The sequence below is a fragment of the Acipenser ruthenus genome, chromosome 4 (assembly GCF_902713425.1).
Source record: "Acipenser ruthenus chromosome 4, fAciRut3.2 maternal haplotype, whole genome shotgun sequence".
NCBI lineage: Eukaryota > Metazoa > Chordata > Actinopteri > Acipenseriformes > Acipenseridae > Acipenser > Acipenser ruthenus.
This window is the reverse complement of record NC_081192.1, coordinates 50,356,277-50,381,783: the sequence shown is the minus strand read 5'-3', so window position 1 is coordinate 50,381,783 and position 25,507 is coordinate 50,356,277. Positions and strand designations below refer to the sequence as shown.

At 37.3% G+C, this 25,507-nt stretch overlaps 1 protein-coding gene across 29 annotated transcripts in view; it reads right to left on the bottom strand.

Annotated features, from left to right (window-relative positions):
- Window positions 1–22,376, bottom strand: part of LOC117399461 (band 4.1-like protein 3) — a 75,140-nt gene extending 52,764 nt beyond the window's left edge. For 8 of the 29 annotated variants that reach the window (XM_059022518.1, XM_059022517.1, XM_059022522.1 and 5 more), the window contains exons 1-3: window positions 22,204–22,371; window positions 3,098–3,288; window positions 1,318–1,509 (exon numbers count right to left, since the gene is read on the bottom strand). In XM_059022518.1, coding sequence (XP_058878501.1) covers window positions 1,318–1,509; window positions 3,098–3,277 — 372 coding nt within the window. In that variant the 5' untranslated portion in view covers window positions 3,278–3,288; window positions 22,204–22,371. Of the gene's footprint in view, window positions 1–1,317; window positions 1,510–3,097; window positions 3,289–22,203 lie in introns of all 29 variants that reach the window. The other 21 variants (XM_059022519.1, XM_033998651.3, XM_033998650.3 and 18 more) reach the window with 7 other exon arrangements.
- Window positions 22,377–25,507: the final 3,131 nt, after the last annotated feature.

Sequence of the window (25,507 nt, the reverse complement as noted above, 5' to 3'; positions counted from 1 at the left end):
TATTAATCACTAATTGATTGTTTATTGTTTAATAAAAGCTAGATTTTAAAAATTATATTCTATTTGTGTGTGTTTTGTGGGACGGTGAGGGGGCAAGTAGATTTTTAAGAAGAACAAGTAGATTTTTCTAGCATTTTGTCCCATGGACAAGAATATGACTGAAAAGCATAGTATGTCTAATTGTGAGGTAGTGGTTTTGCAACCCCTCAAACTTTCTGTGACACCTTTCCTCTCACTTTGAGAACCCCTTGTCTACTGAAAGAGCTTGTCAAAGGATAATTAATAGTCGGAAATCTTCTCACCCTTGCAGAACATTGAAGCAGTTCAACAAAAAGGTCTTTTTTTTGTTTTGTTTTTTTGCCATTAGTTCAGAAAAATTAATGCTTACAAATTAATAAAAAGCAACTTTGTTTATCAGCTTTTAAATGGCAAGTTAACCCACTGAACTATGTACGTATGCTATTTAAGGAAATCCACATGATTTATATTTGTTAATTAAGACATGCCTCACGTACTTTATTCAAATATAATATGGCATTAAGCTCAGCTGGAACATTCTTTGGATTCATCATAGGTCTACTATGCAACGCTTCAAAGCAAATACACGGCTGTAAAACCACTGCTTTGGTTTAAATATACTTAACCAAGAAAAGGCTATTGTAGTTAAAAAGGCAGACTAAATATCAGACAGAGCTTGACATTTACTCAAGACCCATAGAACAGGATATGAGGCGATCTGATTGATTAGTCACTGCAGCACAATGTTTTTTGATTTATCGGTCTCATCTCCCAATTTAATCAGCAAAACTAATAATTTAAACTCCTCTTGAGGACAGAGAGCTGCTCATTCTCAGGCCAGATGAAACCAGTTGTAACAAAGAAAAAGCCACTGAAGAACAGAAAATCCTCACTTAACTAAATTAATTTAGCCAGCAATCACTAAGGTTTAGTCTAAATCAGACAAGTTTTTTTTATAAATTAATCCGGTCCCTGAAAAATATCCCCAAAGTAAGCTACTGCATCTATCCATTAGCACAGTCCAAAAACAATATTCTACAACACACGTAACCGAGCATCAACAAATAATCTTTATTCTGCATTACTATTTAAAAATGTTATCTGCTGCTTTCAAAGTTATATTTGTTATAATGCAGATTTGTCTTAGTGTTATCTAAGACACCAGCACTTGTATAGTATGTAGTGTAAATTTGGTATTGTGAGGTATTTTCCCATGCATGAAGTGATCCGCATGACATTCCATAAAAGTATAATAGTATGATTGCCTGGAGGAAATGACGATTAAACAATATTACTTACCTCCACCACACAGGAGTAATCTGAGCCGTCCAGCAGAGTGACTTTGCACTGCATGTTTTTGGGCTTCTTCACCACTTTTAGAGGAGATGGTTTGGAGAGTTTGCTTGAAGATGACTTTTGAGAGGCCTTGTCGTCTTCAAACTGTTGGTATTCAATTTTACCAGGTTCTACCTCTCCGTCTCTGTCCCCGTTCTACAAGTGAACAAATAGGCAGTTTTTCAGAAAAAGAGAAAGTGTATCCTGTCCAACACTACATATCTATACAGAAATAGAACTAATGAAACACTTTCAAAATCTTACAAGTACGGAAACTGAAAAAGTCCATTTTTTTATACATGTGTACTTAAAACCTGAGTGGTGGAGTTATCTTTACTAGACTGATATAGCATTTTGAGTGGGATTATCTTCCTTGGCCTCCATGCAGTTGAACGTTAAAGCAGCTATTCTTAATTTAGTTGAAATGTTGATTTAAGACAATCTGTAAAATAAGAGAGTTTTCCTCTGACATGTAAATCATGAATGATATTACTTAGTTGAAAAACAAATAAATATTGATAAAGCTAGATACATATTTTTATTAGTACAGTGCATGTCTTTACAGTGGACAGGATGTGTCATTTACACCCCACCAGGTCTGCAACATGCTGCAGTACAGCATTCTTAAAAATAATTGTAGCTAATAAAATAGTTCCATCAAATTTTCTCTACCATGAACACCCATTCATTATATAGGTCTCAAATGCGCAGTTTTAGTAAGCATGTACAGTAGATGCCGCTTATTAGCAACCTCTCGGTTCACAGAAAAAAGTTGTTATTAACTGAACGTTGTTATTAAGTGAAAAGCCACATTTTTCAAGTGTATGTATATGGAAAAACAATGTATACTATAGTTGTAGAAACAGCACACTGAAATACATGTCTTGGTTCATTACAGTGTTAAAAAATAAACACGAAAAACACCAACTATCAGAATAAACAACTGTTTACTAATACTACACGGATGTGTGAAACAAATGTATACACAGTACTGTACTGTACACATAGTACTACAACAATGTACTATCAATATCCTTAAACAGTAAACACTCTTGGTATACAGTACTTACATTTAATACAGAAGCATCATTTAGCGTCTGCTAAGAAATAAATAATAATAATAAAAGAAGTAGTTGTCCAATGTTTGTTTTTTTATGATTTGCCGCCTCCAGCTGTAATCACTCTCAATTTTGCGTGCAGCTTCAAAGCCAATTTGAAAATGCAGGTTACAACAGATTTTGAGAACTTTTCTGCTAACCGTACTTGCTTAGCACCGGGTTCACGTAGTGCCTCCAGAATCCGAACTTTATAGACTATAGAAAGGTCTACACGTTTTGAAGCCATGATGACAGACGACAATCAGACTAAATGTACAGCTGCGTTATGAAAACTGACACATAGATGCTGCGATGCATGCGCCTCATGTATTCATGTGCGTGCTGTAGCCATGGAAATTGTAAAAAAAAGTTGTCATTAAGTGGCAAACAGTTGCTAATATCCGAAATCCACGAACATTAAAGTCTATGGGACAGGACTGGTTCCTGTGAAAATGTTGTTAATAACCGACAGATGTATTTATAAGGGTTGCTAAAACCGGCATCTTTTTACATTGGAAGTGCAAAATGGGTAACATTTATGGAGTAGATTTTGTTAGGTACAATCACTTTAAAGAAAGACTGTTTATCCTTATCTAGTTTGACTATTTAACCCTAGACCATGGTGGCAGGATGCTGCCTTCACTTGCCTGTTCCTTCTTCACGGGAGTGCTGTGTGCTGCAGCGGCAGGGAACTGCTCGGTGTCAAACTGCTGCACCTCCTTGGGCGGTGGCTGCTGCTGCTGCTGCTGCTGCTGCTGCTGCCCAGACCCTTCTTGCTGCTCCTGTTCCTGCTTGGACTCAGAGTCTGACCCTGTTTCTGTGGTCATGATGGATTATTCTGAAAAACAGAAAATTGCTGTGTTAGATAACTGCTAATGAGGATACATAAAAACATTTCCTGTTTGTAAATTCTGTAAAATCATAGTCTTCTGAAAGCTGATTATTCAGTGAACTGGAAAATGGGTCTTCAGTTGTGTTCAGATTGTAAATATCCAGCATATTTGAATGTTGCAGCATAAAATCATTTTTTATCTGCGGGTATATGATGTTTTTTAGCCTACATTTTTATACTCATGCCACGTGCCAGCAAAGCTGTAACATTAGAGAAGTCAGTTGTCTAGACAGTTTAGTCTAATCATTTTCATAGCACATGTTAATAAATTGGCCAAGTATATTGCTTATTTATTTTTAATAACTTTGTGGTTTGTAATATATTGTGATTCAAGCACAAAACAAAACCTTCCAGGAAGCAAACAAAATGTCTACTGTACAAAGTACGGTGCGTGATACAGCACAGTAGACTCAATATTTAACTTTATTTCTGATCACTGAACAAAGATTGTCACCTGCCTTGTGCTGTAAACAGCTCCCCATATTGTACCTCAGAGGGGTATGCTTTTTCACACCTCCGAGTAGGAGTTTAATTTTGTCTCCATGGAAACAGGAAACCCATAGTGACAATCGGCGCACAAAATAAATCTGCTCCTGTTTAATTTGACAAGAATGTTACAGGGGTGGATGCAGACTTTCATGAAGGGGGGGGGGGGGGGGGGGGGGGTCAAGACTGTCATGAAGGGGGGATTCCAGATATGAAACATACCGTTAAAGTAGACAATATTTTGACATTTTCAATAAAGGGAGGGGGACCATGTTAATCAAATGATTTTAGGCAAATGATAATAATAATAAACCCCACTGGAACTTAAACATTCAGAATGACACAGAGATGTTCTCAGCTGCCCACTAATGCTTAGATACCAGGGTATCCATGGAAACCTCTGAAAGGACACATGAATGATTGAATACTGCTAGAGTTAATAAACCACTGCCAATATCTGGGAAGGGAAGTGAAGACGTAGCATCGCCTCTGCCGGATGTGTCTTCTATTTTAAATATAATCTATTTACACTGTGCTCTTCAAGCAGATGCACTTCAACCCCGGCACTCACATTTCAATGTACATTATACAGTACCATACATGACTGGCACCTTTTCAAGGCCAAAGTACAGTGTGTTTCTAGAAGTACTGTACTATTTATTCCTCATTCTCTGTGGGCTTCAACCAGCTCTAAAGGCAATCAAGAGCTAAATGGCTGTACATTTCAAGATAGAAACTCAACTTAAGGCAGTCACTCTCCACACTCGTGTCCTGCAAATAGCAGAGATCCGACATCTGAGACAAAGGATGATTCGCAGCTGACAGTCAGTTTAATTAGACATATTCATGCCAAGCAGTTTGTAACAAATACGCTTCCTACAGTACATGAAACAAGGCTTAGCCCCAGGCACTGACAAAGTGTGAGGTACAGTATTCTTCTTTCTTTACAAATAAAAATTAGACAGTGACGCACAAATATTTGATGCTTTCCTGATAAAGAAGCTCAAAAGCCAGTTCCTTCCTTGAGTGTTTCATTGTTGTCAGGTTCCTTTCTATCTGACAGCTACTGTACAAAAGACAAAATGGAGCCTGAACCTGCCTGGTAGTGTGTGATAATCATTTTAAAAACAAGCAAGATCTATAGTTGTGGAGCTTTACCCACTGTTCAAATTGTATCGTATTTCATTGTTAAACAGTCTGCAGTACATCAATGTAATTACTGAAACTGAAGTGTGGCTCACATGAGAGATCACTGGGTTTCTTCTTTCATTTGAAATAAAATATTTTTGTAAAAGTAACTAACAAAGAGACCTGTGGTAGGGTCAAGTGTGCATGCAAAGAAATTTGGATAAAGTCATTGTTACTGTACTGTAGCTTGAAATGCTACAGGAGATTAAATCTCCAAGCAAATAAAAAGGAGTTGCAAAAGAAGCAACATCAGAATAATTCGACTACTGTACAGGTACTGTATAATCATCCAAAAAACAACGCACACCTAGTTTTTAAACATCAAATTCCGCCATTAAGTACATGTATCTTCAACACATGCAGCAATGACTCAACATGCTAAGCAAATTATAGCAGCAGGGTCTTATGATGATGAGTCAGCTCATACTGCACTCAAAACTGGGAGCTTTCATTTCCTTAAAACGCACATATTGTACAGCATGAGTGGCTTTTCTAGCCCAGAAGTGAAAAGTACAGCATCCAACAGCAGTGATCACAATCCAGTCTCATTGCCGTACATCACACTGAACAGTGTAAAAGATTGATCAGTAATGCAGCACTCTGCATACTGCGCCATGTACTGTACAGTATCAGTGTGATGGCACTCTCTCCTCAGGCTAGTTCAATAATGCCTCTTCTTTCCTATTTGCAGAATCATTAGCCCCACCTTGTCACCTGCAAGCCTGAATCACAGCAATTTAGACACCACTTTCTTGCTTCAGTTCTCCTTTAGGAGCAGAATGGGGCACTGCTGTACATATTATGATGTTTCTGTAGTGTGTGATCATACACACCTCTCCTTCAACGTATTCCTACTTGCAGTTATCCCCATCTTATTTTCCAAGTTTGAGCTTGCACTTATGCAGTATATTTTGTGAATGGGTTATTCCTGTAAAATGCAGTCACACTTTATTAACTAGAACCACCTCAGGGGATGATTTACTGTAGTGTCAGCAGAGCAGTCTGGAACCCTATGGTACAGTATGCCGCCACACATACGGCATTACACTATGAAACTTATCCCTGTCGAGCATTAAGTCACTTTCTTGTTTCCTCCACAGGATCTTGCTGTCTAATACACGGCTGACATTTTGCGTTCCACATTTGAAGCCTAATTCATGTACAGTAGATTCTGTTCCTTTTGCCTTAACATAGTCACTTGAACATCCAAACATCTTCTGCACTAGCGAGTACACTGAATCCCCTCTCCCCCGCCCTTTCAAATGCCTGTTTTATTCTTCTAATTTGTGTCTCTTTCTGTTGCCAGTAGTCGTAGTAACAAATATTTCAAGGCAGGTATATCATTGACATAGCATTCTGTGTGAATGGAGACAAACCACAAAACCTATTAGTAGCAACTACACTTACACTGTAATTTTGGAGAGTGTGGATCTCGCACTCAGAATGTCATTCTAAACGTTTAAACCACAACTCATGAAATGTATTATAGGCTAGAAGCTTTTTTATTTTTATTTGGATTTATTGACTAGTACAGTAATACTAGAAGTGCTTGGTAGCTATCTCTATCATGCTGTGAGGGATTTGCTTAAGTGCCTGTAATAACAAATAAGTGTACAAGAAACAATCTCAACATGATTAGCCACTGCACAATTTGAAGCATACAATATCGCTGTAGCAGAGCTGGTACTGGTCTGACATGTTCTATACGAACAGGGCTTTATATAGTTTTCATGTTTCACATAATTTCAATCACCTTACTACCTTTACTACAGCACTTGGGGCTTAATACAATCAATACCTAGCCATAGGGTTTGACCTGCACATTTCTAATCTAAAGGTTTGTCAAAGAGTTTTACAAAGATTTATTTAGTTCATATTCTACCAACTAGTGTTTTGTACAGTAGTTATAGTAGTACGTATTCTGATTTTACTAAGCATAAGCCAGTTCATGATACTGTATCTACAGGATGTAAAACTTGATACTGTTTAAAAGAACGAGAAAAGCCTCTCGAAGTGCTTAACACAGAAAACCTGCCCTTTCAACTCTAAATGTTGTGTCAAGGTGTAACACAGCTGTCATGTGGTCCCAAGATTATTTTTTCACCCAGTAATGCAAAACTGATCTTGTCTGCTATAAGTGCAAATCAATCCTTATTGTTAAAGGCACAGTAGCATCTGCAAGACGGACGGATCGGGTTTCTTCAGCTGGGCAGCGACAGCCTCTTCACTGGGCGGCCCGTCCGGCTGAAAAGGCCTGGGGAGAAGCCTGGGTTAGTCTCCCTGAAATTAATTTGGATTTTGTTTGTTTTTTCTGAGGCTTTGCTCTGGCATAAAGATTAACTGCCCTCTTCCCTGTTCCCCAGAGGTGAATGCCTCCAGCAGGACAAAAAGCATGGCCATCCGCTTTACAACATAAACACAGTGTGTCTGACATGTGGAGCAAGAGCTGGGCCAGAGCTAATCCAAGCACTTGCATCAGGAGCCAAAAGTTAAGACAATTACTATCGACCAAATGTTACTACTTTCCAATTTACTAAAGATAAAGTCACTACCCAAACTCTATCACCAATAATACCTTAGGTAAGGACTAGAGCTACAGTAAACGGGGTCTGCAAAATCAAATGAACAGTTCTAAAAAGGCTGTATAAAGTCTTCTTAAAAAAATAATAATAAAATAAAAACTCAGTGTGTAAATGTTTGTTGATACAGTATGGCCCTTGATGGCTTTTTACTAAACATGTTAATCCTCCAAAATAAACAAAACACACACACTACAATATATGAGAAAATACTGCATGGTGCAGGGACAAACATGGAATTTTCATATTTAGATATTCGTTCATTTGCAAAACGTTATCAAAGCCATTATATGCAACACTGTATTAAAGTTGAAAAGTGTACTCCTCTCATGAGTTAACTACAAAACAAAGTATGTCACTGTGACAGAGATCGAATGATTCTTGGTGTTAGATCTCCCTCCCGACCTGCGAGGGCGCTGTGTAAAGGGAACAGAGTACTCTGGACTAAATGGCATGACAGTTTATTCCCAGGGTTAGGTGGAAGTCAGACATCTAGAAAGGGGGCGGAGCTATGGTACACAAACTCAATGACCTGGACGGGAAATGACGTGGCATCCACGGACTGGAGGAGCGGATGCGCTCGTTAACCAAGGGGTCATGAGTGAGGGTATAAAAAGGGGACGTAGTAAAGTGATCTGTTCCTTTGTAAATGGTTAAAACAAGACCTAAAGGAGACCTGTATTGTGAACCGCGAGTGTTTTGTTTGTCGTGTCTAAATTGTATTTGTTTGTGTTAGCTGTCTAAATAACAATCCAGAGCTGTCACCAAAGGTCAGCACTAAACCGGACAACATCGCTGCTCTTGTTTTCACAGAGGATTGTATTTGCACCACAAGCACTAATTCACTCACTAACAAACTGTGTATGTGTTTTGTGTTACGTGTGTGTGTATAAAGAATGGGACTTTTTCGTTGGGGGTCAAACGCAGGGATTATAAGTAAAGTAATACACACTGCTGTATTACTTTCTATCATTATTGTTTACTGTTTGTTTTGCTGTCAGACTTTGGAAAAACAAAGATCATTAAACACCATTGCATCTGAATATTGTTGCCTGTTTTTTCTGCACTGCTGCATTGCTTTCACCTGTACACACTTACCCACTTGGTCACAATCATACAGTAGTTATGATACCAGTACCATAAAACTTTAAATAAACGCCCTGGCGTTTATTTACAATATTTGCCAGTAGCCCCGGCGCCTATTGGAGACTAGCGACTATTTGAGACTCAGCGTTTATTATGTAAGATCACTACTGCAAATACTTCAGATGCAAGCATGAAAAAGTTGCCTGCACACAGCCGTATAGAAACGACATAAATAAATTACAACATTCCAGCAACATCATTAAAGGTTGTGTCAGTGGGTAATAACAGTTTGTATTGTAATAATAATAAAAACAGTAAAATCCACTAAAGACAACCCTGTAAATATCGGAACACAAGCGTGTATTAAGGTAGGCTTGCAGCACAATAAAAAAACAACATGATTTTAAAATTAATAAAAGCAATAAGTATTATCTTTATTAACACATATTATATTTATTGTTCACCCTCAAAACATGTACATTGGTAAGCATGGACAATCAATGAAAAATTAACCAGCAACAAATCTTCATTGCAAAACAACCACATGAAATACTGTGTTAATACGAAAAATAAGTTCATACTGTTGGCCCAAAAGACACTAAAAAATGCTTCAAACTGTTTAAAGATTAACAATAACATCAATACAAGTACCAGTTTTATCACAAAATCAAAGCAAAAGTGACTAATTTGTCTTTATGATGTGTACATGGATAAATAAGAACGCTGGAAAAGGAGCAAAATACGAATATTCATATAAGACTCAATGCATGAAATACTGTTAATACAACAAAAAAAAAAAACATGTACAAATACATTAAAAGGCAACCCAGTTAATATCAGAAAACAAGTTTGTATTTTACTTACTTTCAGCATGCTCAAAAAAGCTTTACAACTGGTTTTAAAATGAAGAAAGTCATAAAATAACTGTATGCATTATGTGTACCTTAAAATAAGTAAAATTCGGGGCTCCCGAGTGGCGCATCCAGTAAAAGCACTCGCTAGATAAAGTAATAACATAACTAACTGGAAATAAATGTGGAAAAGGAAGCGTTATTACATTCCACCTTTAAACTGATTACAGTCAAATGGAGAATATTTTACTAAATACAACATTGACTGGATTATTCATCATCCTTTTTAAAACAAATCTACAGACAATGCAAGTTCACACAATTTAATATTTTATATATCAAGAATGACCCAATTATACCCAAGCACATTATATTCCATAGCATAGTGTTTTGAGTGAACATTATTGTTTCAGATGAATCACAGTTTAGGGACAGCAAGGGGATTATCTGTTTGAAACAATACAGCATGTTAATTGGATTGGAAATACTTAAAACGAACTATTGTATACAGGAGAAAGGATTTCCATCGTTCAAGGACCACCCAGAAAACCATTTGATTAGATAACTTGTGCTATACAATGTCCAACCAAGTTTCATGTACTTCAAGTCGGGGTTCCCAAACTGTGGTCCGCAGCCTACAGTCTAGGGTTTGTGCTTTCGATATATTTTTATGAACGTTTAAATGCTATGCAGGTGTCAGGGTTTAAACGTTTAAACCATATCTACATACACACACACTCTCTCTTTATATTACATTACGATGTATACCGACAGCCCTGGTTAGTATTTTCCTAGTAAAGAACCCTTAAATACGCAAATAACGTTTTAACATCGTAAAGACTTATCTACAAAGTTTAAACATAGTAAAGACTTTTTCTCAGTGGGTTGGCTTTGCCCTGTTCCCCAGAGACGAATGCCTCCAGCAGGACAAAAAGCATGGCCACCCGCTTTACAACATAAACACAGTGTGTCTAACATGTGGAGCAAGAGCTGGGCCAGAGCTAATCCACGCACTTGCATCAGGAGCCAAAAGTTAAGACAATTGCCTTCACAAGCACCGTTTGCAGTTTCAGAGTTATGCGTAGCTGTCGTTCCTGCAGAGCGGACTCTCTCCTCCCAAGTATACGCAGCGCCCCTCTGTGTCGCATTACGTTGCAGTCAGACGGACACTCAGTCGAGACCTGCCCACCTGCTGATTGAGGACCGGCACAGCCAATCACTTGCTGCCCTTGCCCTTAACCAAGCCTAGCAGGCAGCAAGTCTCAATCGAGCACCCATCTGTAAACAATAATTTAATCACACACAACTCCAAAAAGCACACAAAACAAAGCTGTTTCTGTATATATGTCAATTAAATCAGTTAACTTCTGCGATTAACTAAAAAGCCTAATAACGCGTTAATCGCAGTCCTGTTTTGATCCTCTTAACTTCACGTACTTCAATACCTTCAATGCAGCACTACCCCTCTCGAGTGGAAGTAAAAAAAACACTGGTGAAAAGCACCAATTTGTAAAAAAAAATATATATATATATATATATATTTTTAAAAAAAACTTCCCTATGGTTCTTTTGATAAAAAAAAAAGACAGTTCCCGAAACTGGCAGGCTGAGTTTCACTCGAAAGTAAAGCGAATGTGTTTATGTATTACTACTATTAGTTACATATGTCTATTGGATTTTGTCATAATTATTTTGTTTACCTACACAGTGCTTAAGTGCATATCTTTTTTTTGTTCCTTTTTTAAAGCACGATATTGTTGTATTGTGGAGGACTATGTTTGCAAGAAGAAATCTCAGTTATTTGTGTGTTAATAAACCATGTTTCTATAGTCCGTGCGGCCTGTTGACTGGATATATGTCATGTGTTAATAAACCATGTTTCTATAGTCCGTGCGGCCTGTTGACTGGATATATGTCATGTGTTAATAAACCATGTTTCTATAATCCGTGAGGCCTGTTGACTGGATATATGTCATGTGTTAATAAACTGTGTTTCTATAATCCGTGAGGCCTGTTGACTGGATATATGTCATGTGTTAATAAACTGTGTTTCTATAATCCGTGAGGCCTGTTGACTGGATATATGTCATGTGTTAATAAACCATGTTTCTATAATCCGTGAGGCCTGTTGACTGGATATATGTCATGTGTTAATAAACTGTGTTTCTATAATCCTTGAGGCCTGTTGACTGGATATATGCACACTTTAATTCAGTAGGCTACTTTTAAAACATAGTGTATTGTGCTGTACCAGTACTAGATCAAGATATGCAGCAGCAATCTTTGTGGAGTTCATCAACTCATGGACACTGTCACTGCTTTGGAAACCAGTGACAAGCAATCAGAAAGCAGACTTAACCCTAGCCTGGCAGCCTGAGTCTAAACAACGGATATAATATACCGGTAATGTAACTTCTTTGGATACTTCGATCCCTATCAGCATGAATTAAAGGACGTCTGCTGTCTTTACATGAGATACAAGCAAAATCCAGTTGGCATAAAGTGAATTGGGGAAAAAAAAAAAGGTTTTTGCCAATAAAAACATTTGTGATCCAAAGTAAATTGAGCATTGTATACCTTGTATTCTGTATCATTACTGAAACCAATATATTTACAGAGGTAAAAAAAAACATCCAAGCTAAGCAAAAATCTTTCCATACATCCTAATGGAATAAAGAGCAACTTGGAAAAGGTCCTTTCTTAGGAGGTTTTTACTTCATAATGAACTCTTTCTAAACAAAATGTTTATTTAAAAGGGGGATTTGCTGTTTTCCTAAACATATATTTAACTAAAGTTGTATTTTATTGTTGTGTAAAAATGCGCTTAAAAGTGCGTTAATCTATAATTTTTTTTCATCGCACGATTAATCGAGATTAATTTTTTTAATTGTTTGACAGCCTTAATATATATGATTTGTGTAAAAGTGTACTGGTGAATTAAAGCCTATACACTATTTATTTACACATATGCTTTCTTTAAATTAATATTGAAAAAAAAACTATACATATTAAAAGGGATGTAAGGGCTAAATGTCAGTCGCCATCTGGAGAGTTCTCTTTATTATGGATGTTTTTATAGATTATGGATTATTATGGATTTTTACTGCATTCAGTAACTCCATCCAGTAATTTCTGAATGTTTTCATTTCACATGGTGAAGCACTGAACATGTTTTTGTGATACAGCAATTAGAAATTTGTTTAGAAATGTCATTTTATTAAAAACATGTAACAAACTTCACAAAAAAACTCGTCATTAACTTTATTAATCCATGGAGCTGATCCCATACCATGTCCACTGCAGCAATGAACCAGAGAATAAAACCCTCCCCAGTGTCAATCTTTCTAGAAAAGCTACTTGGAGGCAATTGCCAAACCCCTTCCTTTTTATTATATCTGCCCTTACTGTGGCACTAGAGCAGTCTGATACACGGCGGACTACTGATGATAAATTACTAAAATTAATACACTAAATAAATATGCGTCTGGTGAAATTTTTCACGTGACGGATTATACGTCTAGCATATTATTCAACGTTTAACCACTTCTTTGGAGTTTATACGTTTAAACGTTTAAAATTCCCATCCCTATTCAGTGGCACATGAAGAAGATGGAGATAAAGCAGCCAATTAACTTTATGACTTGGCTCAAAACAGTTATGAAAGAAGGAAAATGCATTGGTCTACATTAATGTTTGTTTTGGGATACAAAAAAGCTTGCAATGGAATCTTCGACTTCATACCGAAGAGCAGTAATTGCAGGTCAAGACAGCCTCACATCACCACCTTCCAATCAGCTTTCTACAGCTGATCTAGGGATGTACCAAATAATACACCATATTCATACTGGTCTGATGCAATGGATGCCAGTGAAAAATCTTACTGCACTCAATGTGGTGGTCTTGTGATGTGTCCTGTTATATGTTATAAACAAACCTGTTGACCTGTTAATATATAATTTACATGGCTACTGTATCAGCAGATTGTTTTGCAGCTCCATGTTGCAGAAGTCACTTTGCTATATGAACACCCTGCCACGCTGAAAGCTATGACAGTAGGCTACTCTAAAGCAGTAGGGGAGCGTGATAAGTAAGCACTAAGGCACGACAGGGTGTGGGATATACTTTAACCGCCAGGGGCATGTGGATATCTCACACCCTGAAGTGCCTTATTGCACTTATAAAATGGGTCAACTAACTAAAAAAAAAACAGGTAAAAACATGTTTTAATTAACAAAGAAGTAATTTTTATTAAATATCCTTTCGCCTCAGACCAAAAATGCATTAATTAAAAAATTATTATTATTTTCTTTTTTTAATAAACATTGAACTGATTAAAAACAAGAAGCACTATTTATAGATGTTAAGTTGAACACAGCCATTGAAAATGCAGCTTTGCAGATTTACAGGCCCTTTTTTTAGATATTCATTCTGAACAGTAGGTGGCGCTGCACGAGCGATTTCGAGCAACATCACGCAGACCTTCTTTCTCACTTATTTTTCTCACTTCTTTCTCTCTTATTTTTTATTCGTCATCAATTTAAGAACTATATTAGTGCAATTGTAATTTATTTTTAAAGACTATCTGCAGACAGTCTGGACAATGTAATTTTACACCATATCTTTTTTTTCCCTGGACCGTATTTGATCTCATCAGATGAAAAAGGGCAAAAGACAAGACACAACCATTTTTATGTCCTTACAAAAAAAGTGATACTCAGGGAAATGTTGAAAAACTTATTGATCTGTTCCATAAAACTACTCACAATGAACTAACTTGTCTTCATTTTTTTTGTAAATATAGATTATTCCTTATTTGAATTTTTTCACTCAAAACAGTCAAGGTGTCCTATAGTGTGACTGTCCCCAAAGGCGTGTAGCAATAAAAACTCTCAATAAGTTAATCTTTAATGCTTCACAAATGCTAGATAAGATTCCTAAACTAATTCTACATGGATATCCTGTGCTACTATCAGATTCAGTGTTAGAAAATTCATATTTCCAAAAGTATTTATTTAAAAAAATGTTGTCACCAACATCAATGTCCAATGGTGTGACGACGAATTTGCTAAAAAATTCAGGCATTTTTGAAGACCACAACACTTCATTTTTGACATCAGGAAGTCAGCAAACCTTAGGAGGACGTCACGTCTGACGCCTCCCTGTAGGACATGTACATTTTGTGTGTCCTTTGGTGTTACACATAGAAAAGGAATTTATAATAATAAAAAAAAAAAAAGTAAAATGGATTATCTTCACATTGAAAATAAATTAATATCAGTAGGTTCAAGGTCATGAGATAATGTGTAGGTGGCTTCATAAGTGCCTGTTTAGAATCAGAAATAGAAAATGTCCTATGGTGTGATGAAAATGTCAAATACCTGTGTGACAGGTATTTGAGCGTCACACCATAGGACCTAGTCGTCACACCATAGGACACTAACTTTTTACCAATTGGTTTGTTGGCCTCCTAAGAGGTACTATTCCCCTTGTATAATCTATAAAGGCAATAATACATGATTTACCAATAATTCCTGTAGGATTCTAAGTGATAAATGTATCATATTTTCAAATATAGCTTATGCTTTGCTGGAAAGTGTTTTATGAGTAGAACTCAAAGTATAATGATACAGATGTTTTTCACCAACATCTGTTAACCTTTATTTATTCTATTTGCTTCCAGATTGCCACTAGCAAAGAGAGAACAGCAACATACCGAGCAAGGATCAATAATATCCTGCTAAGAGAGATTCCTTGCTGGCAAAAAAATGAATGAGGTATATTAGGGCGTCTGGTTTTAACCGACAAAACACCCGATACAAAAGAAAATGAAATCGGTGGATAGCCAATAAACACCGGAAAACATCAAAAAAACTGGAAATGGTTAATCAATTCACGTTGACTTTACCCTTTTCCCATTAAAAATAAAACCTACTACAACAATAATAATAAATACATTTACCAGTGCAGCTGGGCAATGTCCTGCCTTCCTGACTTGTATCTATCATTGATTCGTTCTTAATACTTTAAACCCGCCCCAACTATTTCTACTGGAGACTCAGTTTGTGAAATTTAAAACGAGATTACAATCAGGAATGGAGGCGTGTTAGCGGGATTTAAAGCTGTATTACAGTTAAGATACAGAGAATTTAAAACAGAATTGTGGGGAAATGTAAAAAATGCCTACACACAAAAAAACCCAGAATGTGCCCGTGACCATAGGGATTTCGTTGTGGAAGACAGCAAAGGAAAGAAGGTACAACTTAAGTGTGCAAGTACTGTCGAGTTACTATACATATTTGGACAGGAAAAAAAATCATTTTGGAAAGTAACCGAAAACACTAATTTCATACAGTATATCAAAAACGAAAGCCCAGAAAAAAAGGATTTACATAAAACTTGAAAACAGCTAAAAATAAGAACTGAAAAATACAATTAATAAAAACCGAAAAACAGAAGGCCTAAGTATATTATGGAAGGTTTATCAAAGACGCAGTCAGACCCAAGAAGTATTCTGATTTTTTAAATTGTATTTCTGTATCATAGGCCTAATTGTTATTAACCATAATTAATTATAATTAAATTAGGTTTCCAAGCCAAAATGGCTGAGGAAGCCTATTGTTATCTATTCATTTTTCCCCCCCCAAAACTTCAAACTGCTCCTGCTAGAACGTTGTGTAACCAGTCAACAACAAACTTGAAATTTATTATCCCTTGCACTCCCTCGTCAGCTGGTGAAGTGAATGATCTGAAACTTGGTATATGTCATCAACAATCAAACCTGCTTCAGGTTTGAGAAGTGATGCATTTTTGAGAAGCAATACATTTTAATATCAAAATGGCCACAACCAAATTCGCCGAAACGTGCCCCAAACATCAAACTGCTTCTGTTCAAAAACTGTACAGCCAACTAACTGAAAACTTGTTATGAATGTCAATTGTGATTGGGATATTAATTTATTGTGATTAGGGACCACACAATAATTAGGCTACTTACACAGGGAAGGGGTTGAATTATGGATAAAATCAGGCCAAAAATGAGACCCCCCGCCCCTTAGCCATACCAAAAATGAGACCCCCACACATACAATTCCTTGGTAAGAAAGACTATATTTTATTAAAATAATCTTTTGAGCTACTGTATAAAGTAGTATGCCATATTTGTTTTCCATACCTAATGTTACTTGTTACTTAGCCTTTTCACACTTGCACACCCGAGCCCACTCAGCGTGGCTCGGGTTTGTTCGCACTGCTGTTCAAAGTAGAAGCTGCAATGTGGAACGTGACGTCAAATTCAGTGGACACAGGCGCACGAAGGAGTGGTGTGGATTTGTTTTGAGAATGGATCCTGAGGTCGTACTGTCCGAAACGATAAAGTCTACCAAAACATTACACAGGAATTGAGAAATATGGGACTAAACCGCAGCGTGAAACAGTGTTGTGAAAAAATAAAAAAAAACGTCTTGTTTGTATTTGTTTTTTACATGTTGCTGAATGCAAATAAACTGAATAATTTCATTTCATATTATTAAAGTTAGATTAACTACGACTAATAATAATAACTTAAAGTTACAGATAGTATTTGAAAAATGTCAGTAAACACTTCAGAAAAATAGATTTAAAGTAGGCCTATTAAAAACAAAATCTAAACGCAACATATTTAAAGATATTTTTCAGAGCTGCAAAAATTTAATAATGTATAAATTGTTCAACTGAGTTTGATCCTTTAAAACACTAACACAGTGAAGTTTTATATAGGCTACTATATATTGTCTGAATAAAAAAGGAAAACAGATTTTTGTTCTTTACATAAAGTACAACGTCGTTATGTCCTGTATAGTACAGCAAGCCTGTGACATCTGTACTACTGTTGCCATACTTGTCTCAGAAAACTAATTATGAGATATTTTGACAGGTTTAGTCCTTTACAGGGCATCTCTTAAAAATGGCCTTTGCTTTTTTAACACTTAAGGGCATGCAGCTGTCCAGTACAGTGGCTCCTTCTGCTCATACGATTCCTAATCCCTCAGAAGACAACCAATCTATTATTAAAACATTCCAGCTGCCACCCTCACTAATGGGAGCAAAAGTCCTCTTCTGCCCAGGATGCCTTCTAAACCTCCTCACTACAGTACAGTGTACTCACATGTTGGAAAAGCTCTTCATTAATCAGAATTGAACAGCTCTCTCCCTCTCTTTCACTCCTATTATCTTGGACATACACATACTCAAGACCGTGACATTTTCATTAGCTCACAGGCCAATTATCCTATCCAAGGCTACATCTGAGCCTCTTTAAACTCCCAGTCTCATGGTGTTTGACAAGCCAAACCCCAACAAAGAGTGGAGCGCAACCAAATAACCCTGTAGTACAGTTTAAAAATAGACCTAAACTGAACTAAACTAATCTAATCACTTCCCCACAACAAATGTGGTTCTGTTTCAGTCCTCTCGATAAACACCATCATACATCACAGACTTGAAGCATTATTTCTAACAACAACATATAATGAGCTACCTGTATGTCTTTTGAAATTAACAGTGTTCAATAATGTATACTCCATCAAGCAAATGTTGTTTACAGTCCCTGGCTTCCCAAATGATTACAGCACGTCACAGATTTAACCAAAACCTTTTTTATTTTTTTTCTAGTTCTGTACAGTGTGGAAATACAACAGAAAAGCCTTTTTTAATAATGGAACATTAAAGTATATTAAAAATTGAGTAATATTAAACAATCCACAACATTAAAGGTTGTCTGTAAGGTAAAGAATACAGAGGGTGAGACTACTGTAAGGGGTGCTACAAATATAAATTAAACGCTATCCCTATTCTTTTGCTGTCTGGCTAATACATTACTACAATTTACCACTTCCGAGCCAGGGAGGAAAGACACATTCAAGGAATCCCAGGCACAATAAACAAGCACTCACCACCTAAAAGCTTAAAGTGAGCAGACTGGCAACAGCTGCAGGTTTAACCAACTGCTCCACCCTGCTGGAAATTAGCATTAAGTATAGTTATAAGACAGTGGTCCAATGGGGGATGTTATACAGACACCTGAGGCAAGTGCTTCTAAGTTTCTCTATGGGTGTACAGTAGGGCTGTCAGTTAAGCCTCAAAATAACAATCGATTAATTGGGCATACACAATACAATCGTTCGATGATTGTTCCATACATTTTCGGCGCATTCCTCTTCCTGCGATGTTATTATTTTAATATCATTGTAGTTAAGTAAAAGCTTGTGCACAACAATTGTATGCGAGGGGCAATTACGTCTTGGTAGCATCGAGGAAAAACAAAAAACACAAGATTCGCAACAAGCCTAAAGCAAGTTTAACATACTACAGGAGTGTTAGGATGTGTGGTCCAGTGGTTAAAGAAAAGGGCTTGTAACCAGGAGGTCCCCTGTTCAAATCCCACCTCAGCCACTGACTCATTGTGTGACCCTGAGCAAGTCACTTCACCTCCTTGTGCTCCGTCTTTCGGGTGAGACGTAATTGTAAGTGACTCGGCAGCTAATGCATAGTTCACACACCCTAGTCTCTGTAAGTCACCTTGGATAAAGACGTCTGCTAAATAAACAAATAATAATAATAATAATAATAATAATAATAATAATAAAATATTTATTCCAAACAGATTACAATACTTTGGAACGTACCAGTCTTTTTTATTCAGTGACAGTTGCAGCATCATGCATTGCATCTTGTTAATATTGTAGCACTTAACCTTCACTATCTGTGAAACACAATATGGATATCCCTGCCTACAATATCATAACAACAACAACAACAATAATTTAATTTACTTACCACAACATGCATACCCGCTAGCTGATACTTACTCCAACATTGCATTTAACATCACTGATCATTTATTTATTTATTTTTAACGTTACTGAATATTGCAAAATATTCATTATATTACAGTTCATTTTGAAACTCCAAAGAAGCGCAAACTATATACAGTCAGTTTTCTTCAATGTGTACAATTTATTTACAGGCTGTTTGCCAGGAATACAAGCCTGTCGTCCTGCTCTGGACACAAGGTGGCGCACTTATTTTGTTTTTCAAAACTGATTCGCTGGTAGGATGGGACCAGCGAATCAGATGCTAGTTAACACGAGCAGGAGAAGAAGAGCACGCCCACTGCTTGTCTGTGGCAGTAATACTGTAAATAGCAAGTCAGGGCGTTCAGTGCAGTTTCATAGATAAACTATGCGCATTCAAAAATGTAATTATTGAATCGATGAACCAGTATTTATATCGATGTATGCTTTGTTACCATCCTAAACCTTTAAAGCATGCCTAGACTGAAATGACTACCAGGTGCTAAGAAAACATTTCCTGTCTACCTGGGAAGAAGAAAAAAAAAGGTGTTAAGGCTGTAAATGATCATTTTCATGTCCTTACCATCAATAGAGATAAGTCAAGGACATTCAGAATAGTCCATCTTTCCATCTCTGGATAAAACTTGATCCAATTAGATCATCTTCCATATTCCCAAAATACAAATGACAAAAAATTGCTGGGAAAAGTATGCAAAAACTAAAAGCATAAAATCATGAAAATGTAGATCACCGTGATTATATCCACTTTATGTACAGATACATGTAAAAATGCATAAATGTGACATTTGTACTTGTACTGCATGTAGACAAAAGGACAGCCACCACCTCCTTATATTTCAGAGTATGTTCTCTTGTGCTAAATAACTTACAAACCAAGTTTCATCAAAACTGGATAAACGTTTCAGGCACCTTGATATCCCTGTCTCCAGGTCTCCAATTGGACAAACAACAAGGAAATGTTCCTCTGCCTATAAAAAAAAATCCAATGCACTGCAAAGACTTTTGCACAGTGAACATAATTGTAATTTAAAATATTGCTACTCCATGCAGCCAAATAAACTTTTCAGATTTTGTTTCCTCAGTAAGGCCCTTTAAAACCTTTGTATTCCGCCAAAGGCTTCCTGCACATCCGTTGTGCGCCTCACGGTGTACAGTATTTAGTAAAGCAAGGTACGGTTCCACATTATCTTTTTACTGTGCTTCAGGGTGTGCCCCTGGCATGAGGAGCAATGAATAGCATATGTCACAATGGCCAGCTGTCACTTGTTGAAACCTCTACTGGAGGGAACCCCTGCTGAGGCACTATAAAAGGCAAAGCTTACCTTTTTGACAAGTTTAAACATCATACATGCTTATATACTCACTGTGTTAAATCTACAGTTCAGCATGGTGATAAGTACCTTAGCACTGTATTTAAGCTAAATACAACTCAATTATTGGTTGAATTGTACAGTACACATTCAAGCACTTTGAGTATGGTTCAAGGCCACTCTTAACAGCCTTAATTATAAAAGCGCTGCATTGCAGAAAAAAAACAATCAATCACCTCAAAATATTTTAAATTGCTTTAACGAAAATCAACAAATGTTGTAAAGAAATACATTTTGGGATGCCGGAATATTAATTTATGATTTTTTTTTTTTCATATCACATTGAGTTTTACACTCCCACGGTAGTACAGTGGAACCATCACAGAAATACGTTCTACTTCAGTTTGTTAAAAAACACAAAATACAGAGATTGAATATGTATGAACAGTTTGTCATTTAAGTTGTTTTCTGTTTTCACAAGAATGGAAAAAGTAATGCATTTAAAAATAAATACAAAAACTTATATTAACACAAGGGATTAAATCACTTGCACCAGAAATGTAATGAAAGGCAGATTACATTGTGCCAGTGATCCCTGATTGCCTGCCTCTTGCTATTTTCTTGTGATGAATACCATCTGGTTTCAGGAGCATTTACCAATTGGACTATTCTTACCCAGCTTGCCTCCTCGAATCCAATATAACCTGGTCTTACTGAATCTTGCTAAGTGGAAAGTCTTAGCAATATATATTTGAAGAAAAATGCTAACTCATATGGTGGGGTAATGGGGCTGTCACTGCAGAGGTCCACATCGCCCGTTTACTACCACATCCAAACCACACCCACCGCATTGCAGAACTAACAGCACAGCGAGACAATCACTGCAAGTCGAAACTGATCAAAACGACAGGAATCTCACACCGGGGGACCTGATGCAACCTTATGGGAGCACACGTCGCAACCCCCTTACCTTACAGAAAATTACACAAACACTGGAGCTCTTTGCGTCGTGTTCCAAATCACAATAATATTATTAAGAACTTAACTTTTTTCTGATTTTTCTAATATTTCAACTGAAAAGTAGCCTGCACACGGGTGTCCAAAGTGAATCTGTTGCAAAACAAATAAACACCATTCCCATACGAATCTCAGCTGTACACAACATGCATTACGCATGTAATGCAACACAAGTTAAGAAATATATGCCCAATTCCGAATAGCATTCGTTTACAGTATATTGAAATGAAAACAATTTTCGAAAAATGCACACTACCCCTACAAAAACAAAAGTATAACCGAGTAATACTAGAACCACAAATGTATTTTAAGGACACGCATACTGTCACTGGGGGCAATGCAACGACAGGAAACGTTGGAGCCCCCCTCTCTTGCTCATTTAAAAAAAAAAAAAAAAAAAAAAAAAAGGGGGGGCTCGATTTTTTTATCGTTATAATTTTACACGAAAGGCATCAGAGTCTGTATTTTATTTTCAATAGTTTATTCTATTTACCAGGTATCCAGTGTCCCCCTCGTCTGGTACTTATGCTGCTGTTCCAGAGGCTCGCTGCTGACTACGGCAAGTCTGCTCTCTCTCTCCAGCACAATCCAAGCTGAAGAGAGGAGATATGACACAGCGCAGCATTCTGGGATACAACAGGACAGCCAGCGAACCAGTTACATTCAACCTACTGTTCACCCAGTTGCAAATAGCGCATTAGTTACTCTCGTGAGTCGTGTATGTAGCGTGAAGTCGAATTCATGCATCTGTTGTATTTGGGTTTTGTTTTTGTTTTGTTTTTTTTGTTTTTTTACAAAGCATAATATATACCTCAAGCGACAAAGCAATGAAAAAAAAAAAAAAACACAATCTAAATAGAATTATTGGATACTGTATACAAATACACTGTTCACCGACAATTATATTGCTTGGGCTGTCACACCACCAAGGACTACAAATCCTGAAGGCACAATATGACAATGCCAGCTTTGTTTTTGTATTATAGAGAATGCCAGTAGTAATTCATTGGTATCATAGCCAGCACAACACTGTTTCAGCATGCCTGAGATGACTAATGAAAAATATAACCTATTTCCTCATATTTGTACAGACTGCCTCTGCCCTGCCCTCGTGACCCCTATGGGCCTTCGTATACTAACTGTTTATTCAATCTCCTATTTCTTCAGACTAAATAATGTGTATCGTTAATGCGCTAAGAGAAATGGTCTTGGATTTTCACATCAAAGCCCACTAATGACAGGAATGTGTAATTTAACCATTTTTGTTCTTTTCAGGTTACCAATATCTTAAAATCTCTACAAGCTATTGACTGTAGGAAGCCTGCAGGTCCTGATTGGCTAGACCTGTTTTTATTAAAAACAGCTACTGCAGTTATTGCAGAACCTATTACTTATATTTATAACCTTTCAATTGAGTCAGATGAACTGCCCAATGTCTGGAAATGAGCTTATGGTACTTCTCCATTAAAAGCTGGAAATCCACCTGACTTGAATAATTACACACCAATTTCCAATTTGTCAATTTTGGCAAAAATGTTGGAATCCTTGGTCAGTAATCAGTTGAAATGTTATTTGGATGCAAATAACATTTTAAGCAATATGCAGTCTTGTTTACTAAGTGTTGCAGATCTAGACTGCCTAGCAATTTTACGTTCACACCATCAACTACTCATGCAAAACCTGCCACAGTCAGCTACTGGGTCAAAGTGAGAAACCTGCACAAAGTATATGAACTGGAGGTAAGACTGGACTGTGAGCCATTAGAAGCATTCTACTGTGAAAGTATTGATCTAAGAACTGAAAAGGGAGAGATCTTCACCACTCTTACGATTGCTCGTAACAATGCAAAGATCAAAGTCAAGGTTGACACAGGTGCAAAGTGTAATGTCATATCAAATGCGCTGTTAAGGGACATTGAGCCTCGTATTTCAGTAGATTCAACCAAGAAAGTCAACCTTGTAGCATATGGAGAACAGACAATTAAAACCGAGGACACAGTGGCTTTGAACTGCACACATGGGAAATTTCAATTTCATGTAGTCAACCAGGATGTAAAACCACTGATAGGTCTCACTGACAGCATCACGCTGGGACCAATCTAGCTCAGACCAGATGTGCACACTAACTCAAACACCAGAGCTCAAAGAATACAAAGAACTGTTTGACTGTGACATGATTGGGAAACTGCCTATTAGCTTGATGATTCTATACCTCCTGCTGTGTGTGCACTTAAGAGGGTACCTATTACCATGAGGCAAATACGTACTACAAGAACTGGACAGTATGACAAAGCTGGGTGTCATAACCCCCATAGAAGAAGCCACAGAATGGGTTTCAGCAGTGTTAGTTGCTATCAAGAAAGATGGCACAGTCAGAATCTGCATTGACCCAGCCCACTTAAACAAAGCGTTGCTGAGACCCCACCATCCAATGAAGACAATTGAGCAAGTAATTGCAGACATGCCAGATGCTAAAATATTTAGCATTCTCGATGCAAAATGTGGATTCTGGCAGATCTCACTTGATGAGGAATCGTCAAAACTGACTACATTCATGTCCCCAGTGGACAGGTTCAGGTTTCTAGAATGGAATCTCCACTGGAGATTGCAGAAGTATTCACCCCCTACCAATAATGTCACATTTTGTTGAATTACAAATAATGTATGCACAGTTTTTCAAACAAACTTTTTTTTATTCAAAGCTGTAGTGGTTAAACTTAACACTATTATATGAGGAGGAGGTTAAATGTCAGCAAAACTTGCAAAGAGAATGTACAAAATGAAATGTACTGGTTGCATAAGTATTCAGCCCCTTTGCACAGTAGGATGGTGACATTTTTGCTCATTCTTCACAGGAAAATTGCTCCAGTTCTGATAAATTTGTTGGGGGTCGTCGATGGACTGCAAGCTTCCTGACAAGCTTCACAGTCCCTGCTGAAGAGAAGCATCCCCATAACATGATGCGGCCACCACCATGCTTGACGGTTGGGATGGTGTTGCCTGGGTGATGTGCAGTGTTGGGCTTGCGCCAGACGTAACACTTGGAATTGAGACCGAAAAGTTCAATTTCTGTCTCGTCTGACCACAAAACCTTTTTCCACATGTCTGCAGTATCATCCACGTGCTTTTTTGCAAACTCCATACGTGCTTTAAGATGAGGCTTTTTGAGTAATGGCTTCTTTCTTGCCACCCGTCCATACAGGCCAGCTTTGTGTAGGGACCGGCTTATTGTTGATGTGTGAACTAGAGAGTGACATGAAGACGGTACTCCCGTGGGACCCACGGTACGGGAAAAAATTGTGTTAAATTTTGTGGGACAGGATGGTACAGGGGTGAAGCTTAAAGGAAAGGGCGGGCCAGGGAAATAAAAAAAAGAAACCTCTCAGGACGGGCAAGAACGGGATTTAAGCTTCCAGGAATGGGAAGGAACAGGACTACTCTGCCACTAGCAGACAGGAAGAGTGTTTTTTTGCTCTTTAAAGTCGGAAAAGAGCCTATGACATGGAACTTGACTGTTACCATAAACATACAAAATAATATTAACGGGTCTCACTTGAACATATAATCACATTAATTTTACCAAATTATGTTTAATCACGCTACAATGAATCAAATAATACCTGGAAATACACAGAGGGCGATCTCCATATTGCAAATTTTGCTTATAAAGACCCTGTGCTTGCACTGTATTTTTTTCTGAAAAAACAAAAACTAAAAACAAATTACTAGTAGTATACCGGTAGTGTTTAATGCAAAACCCTATAAACCCTAATTTTATACATGAATACAAAAATATCT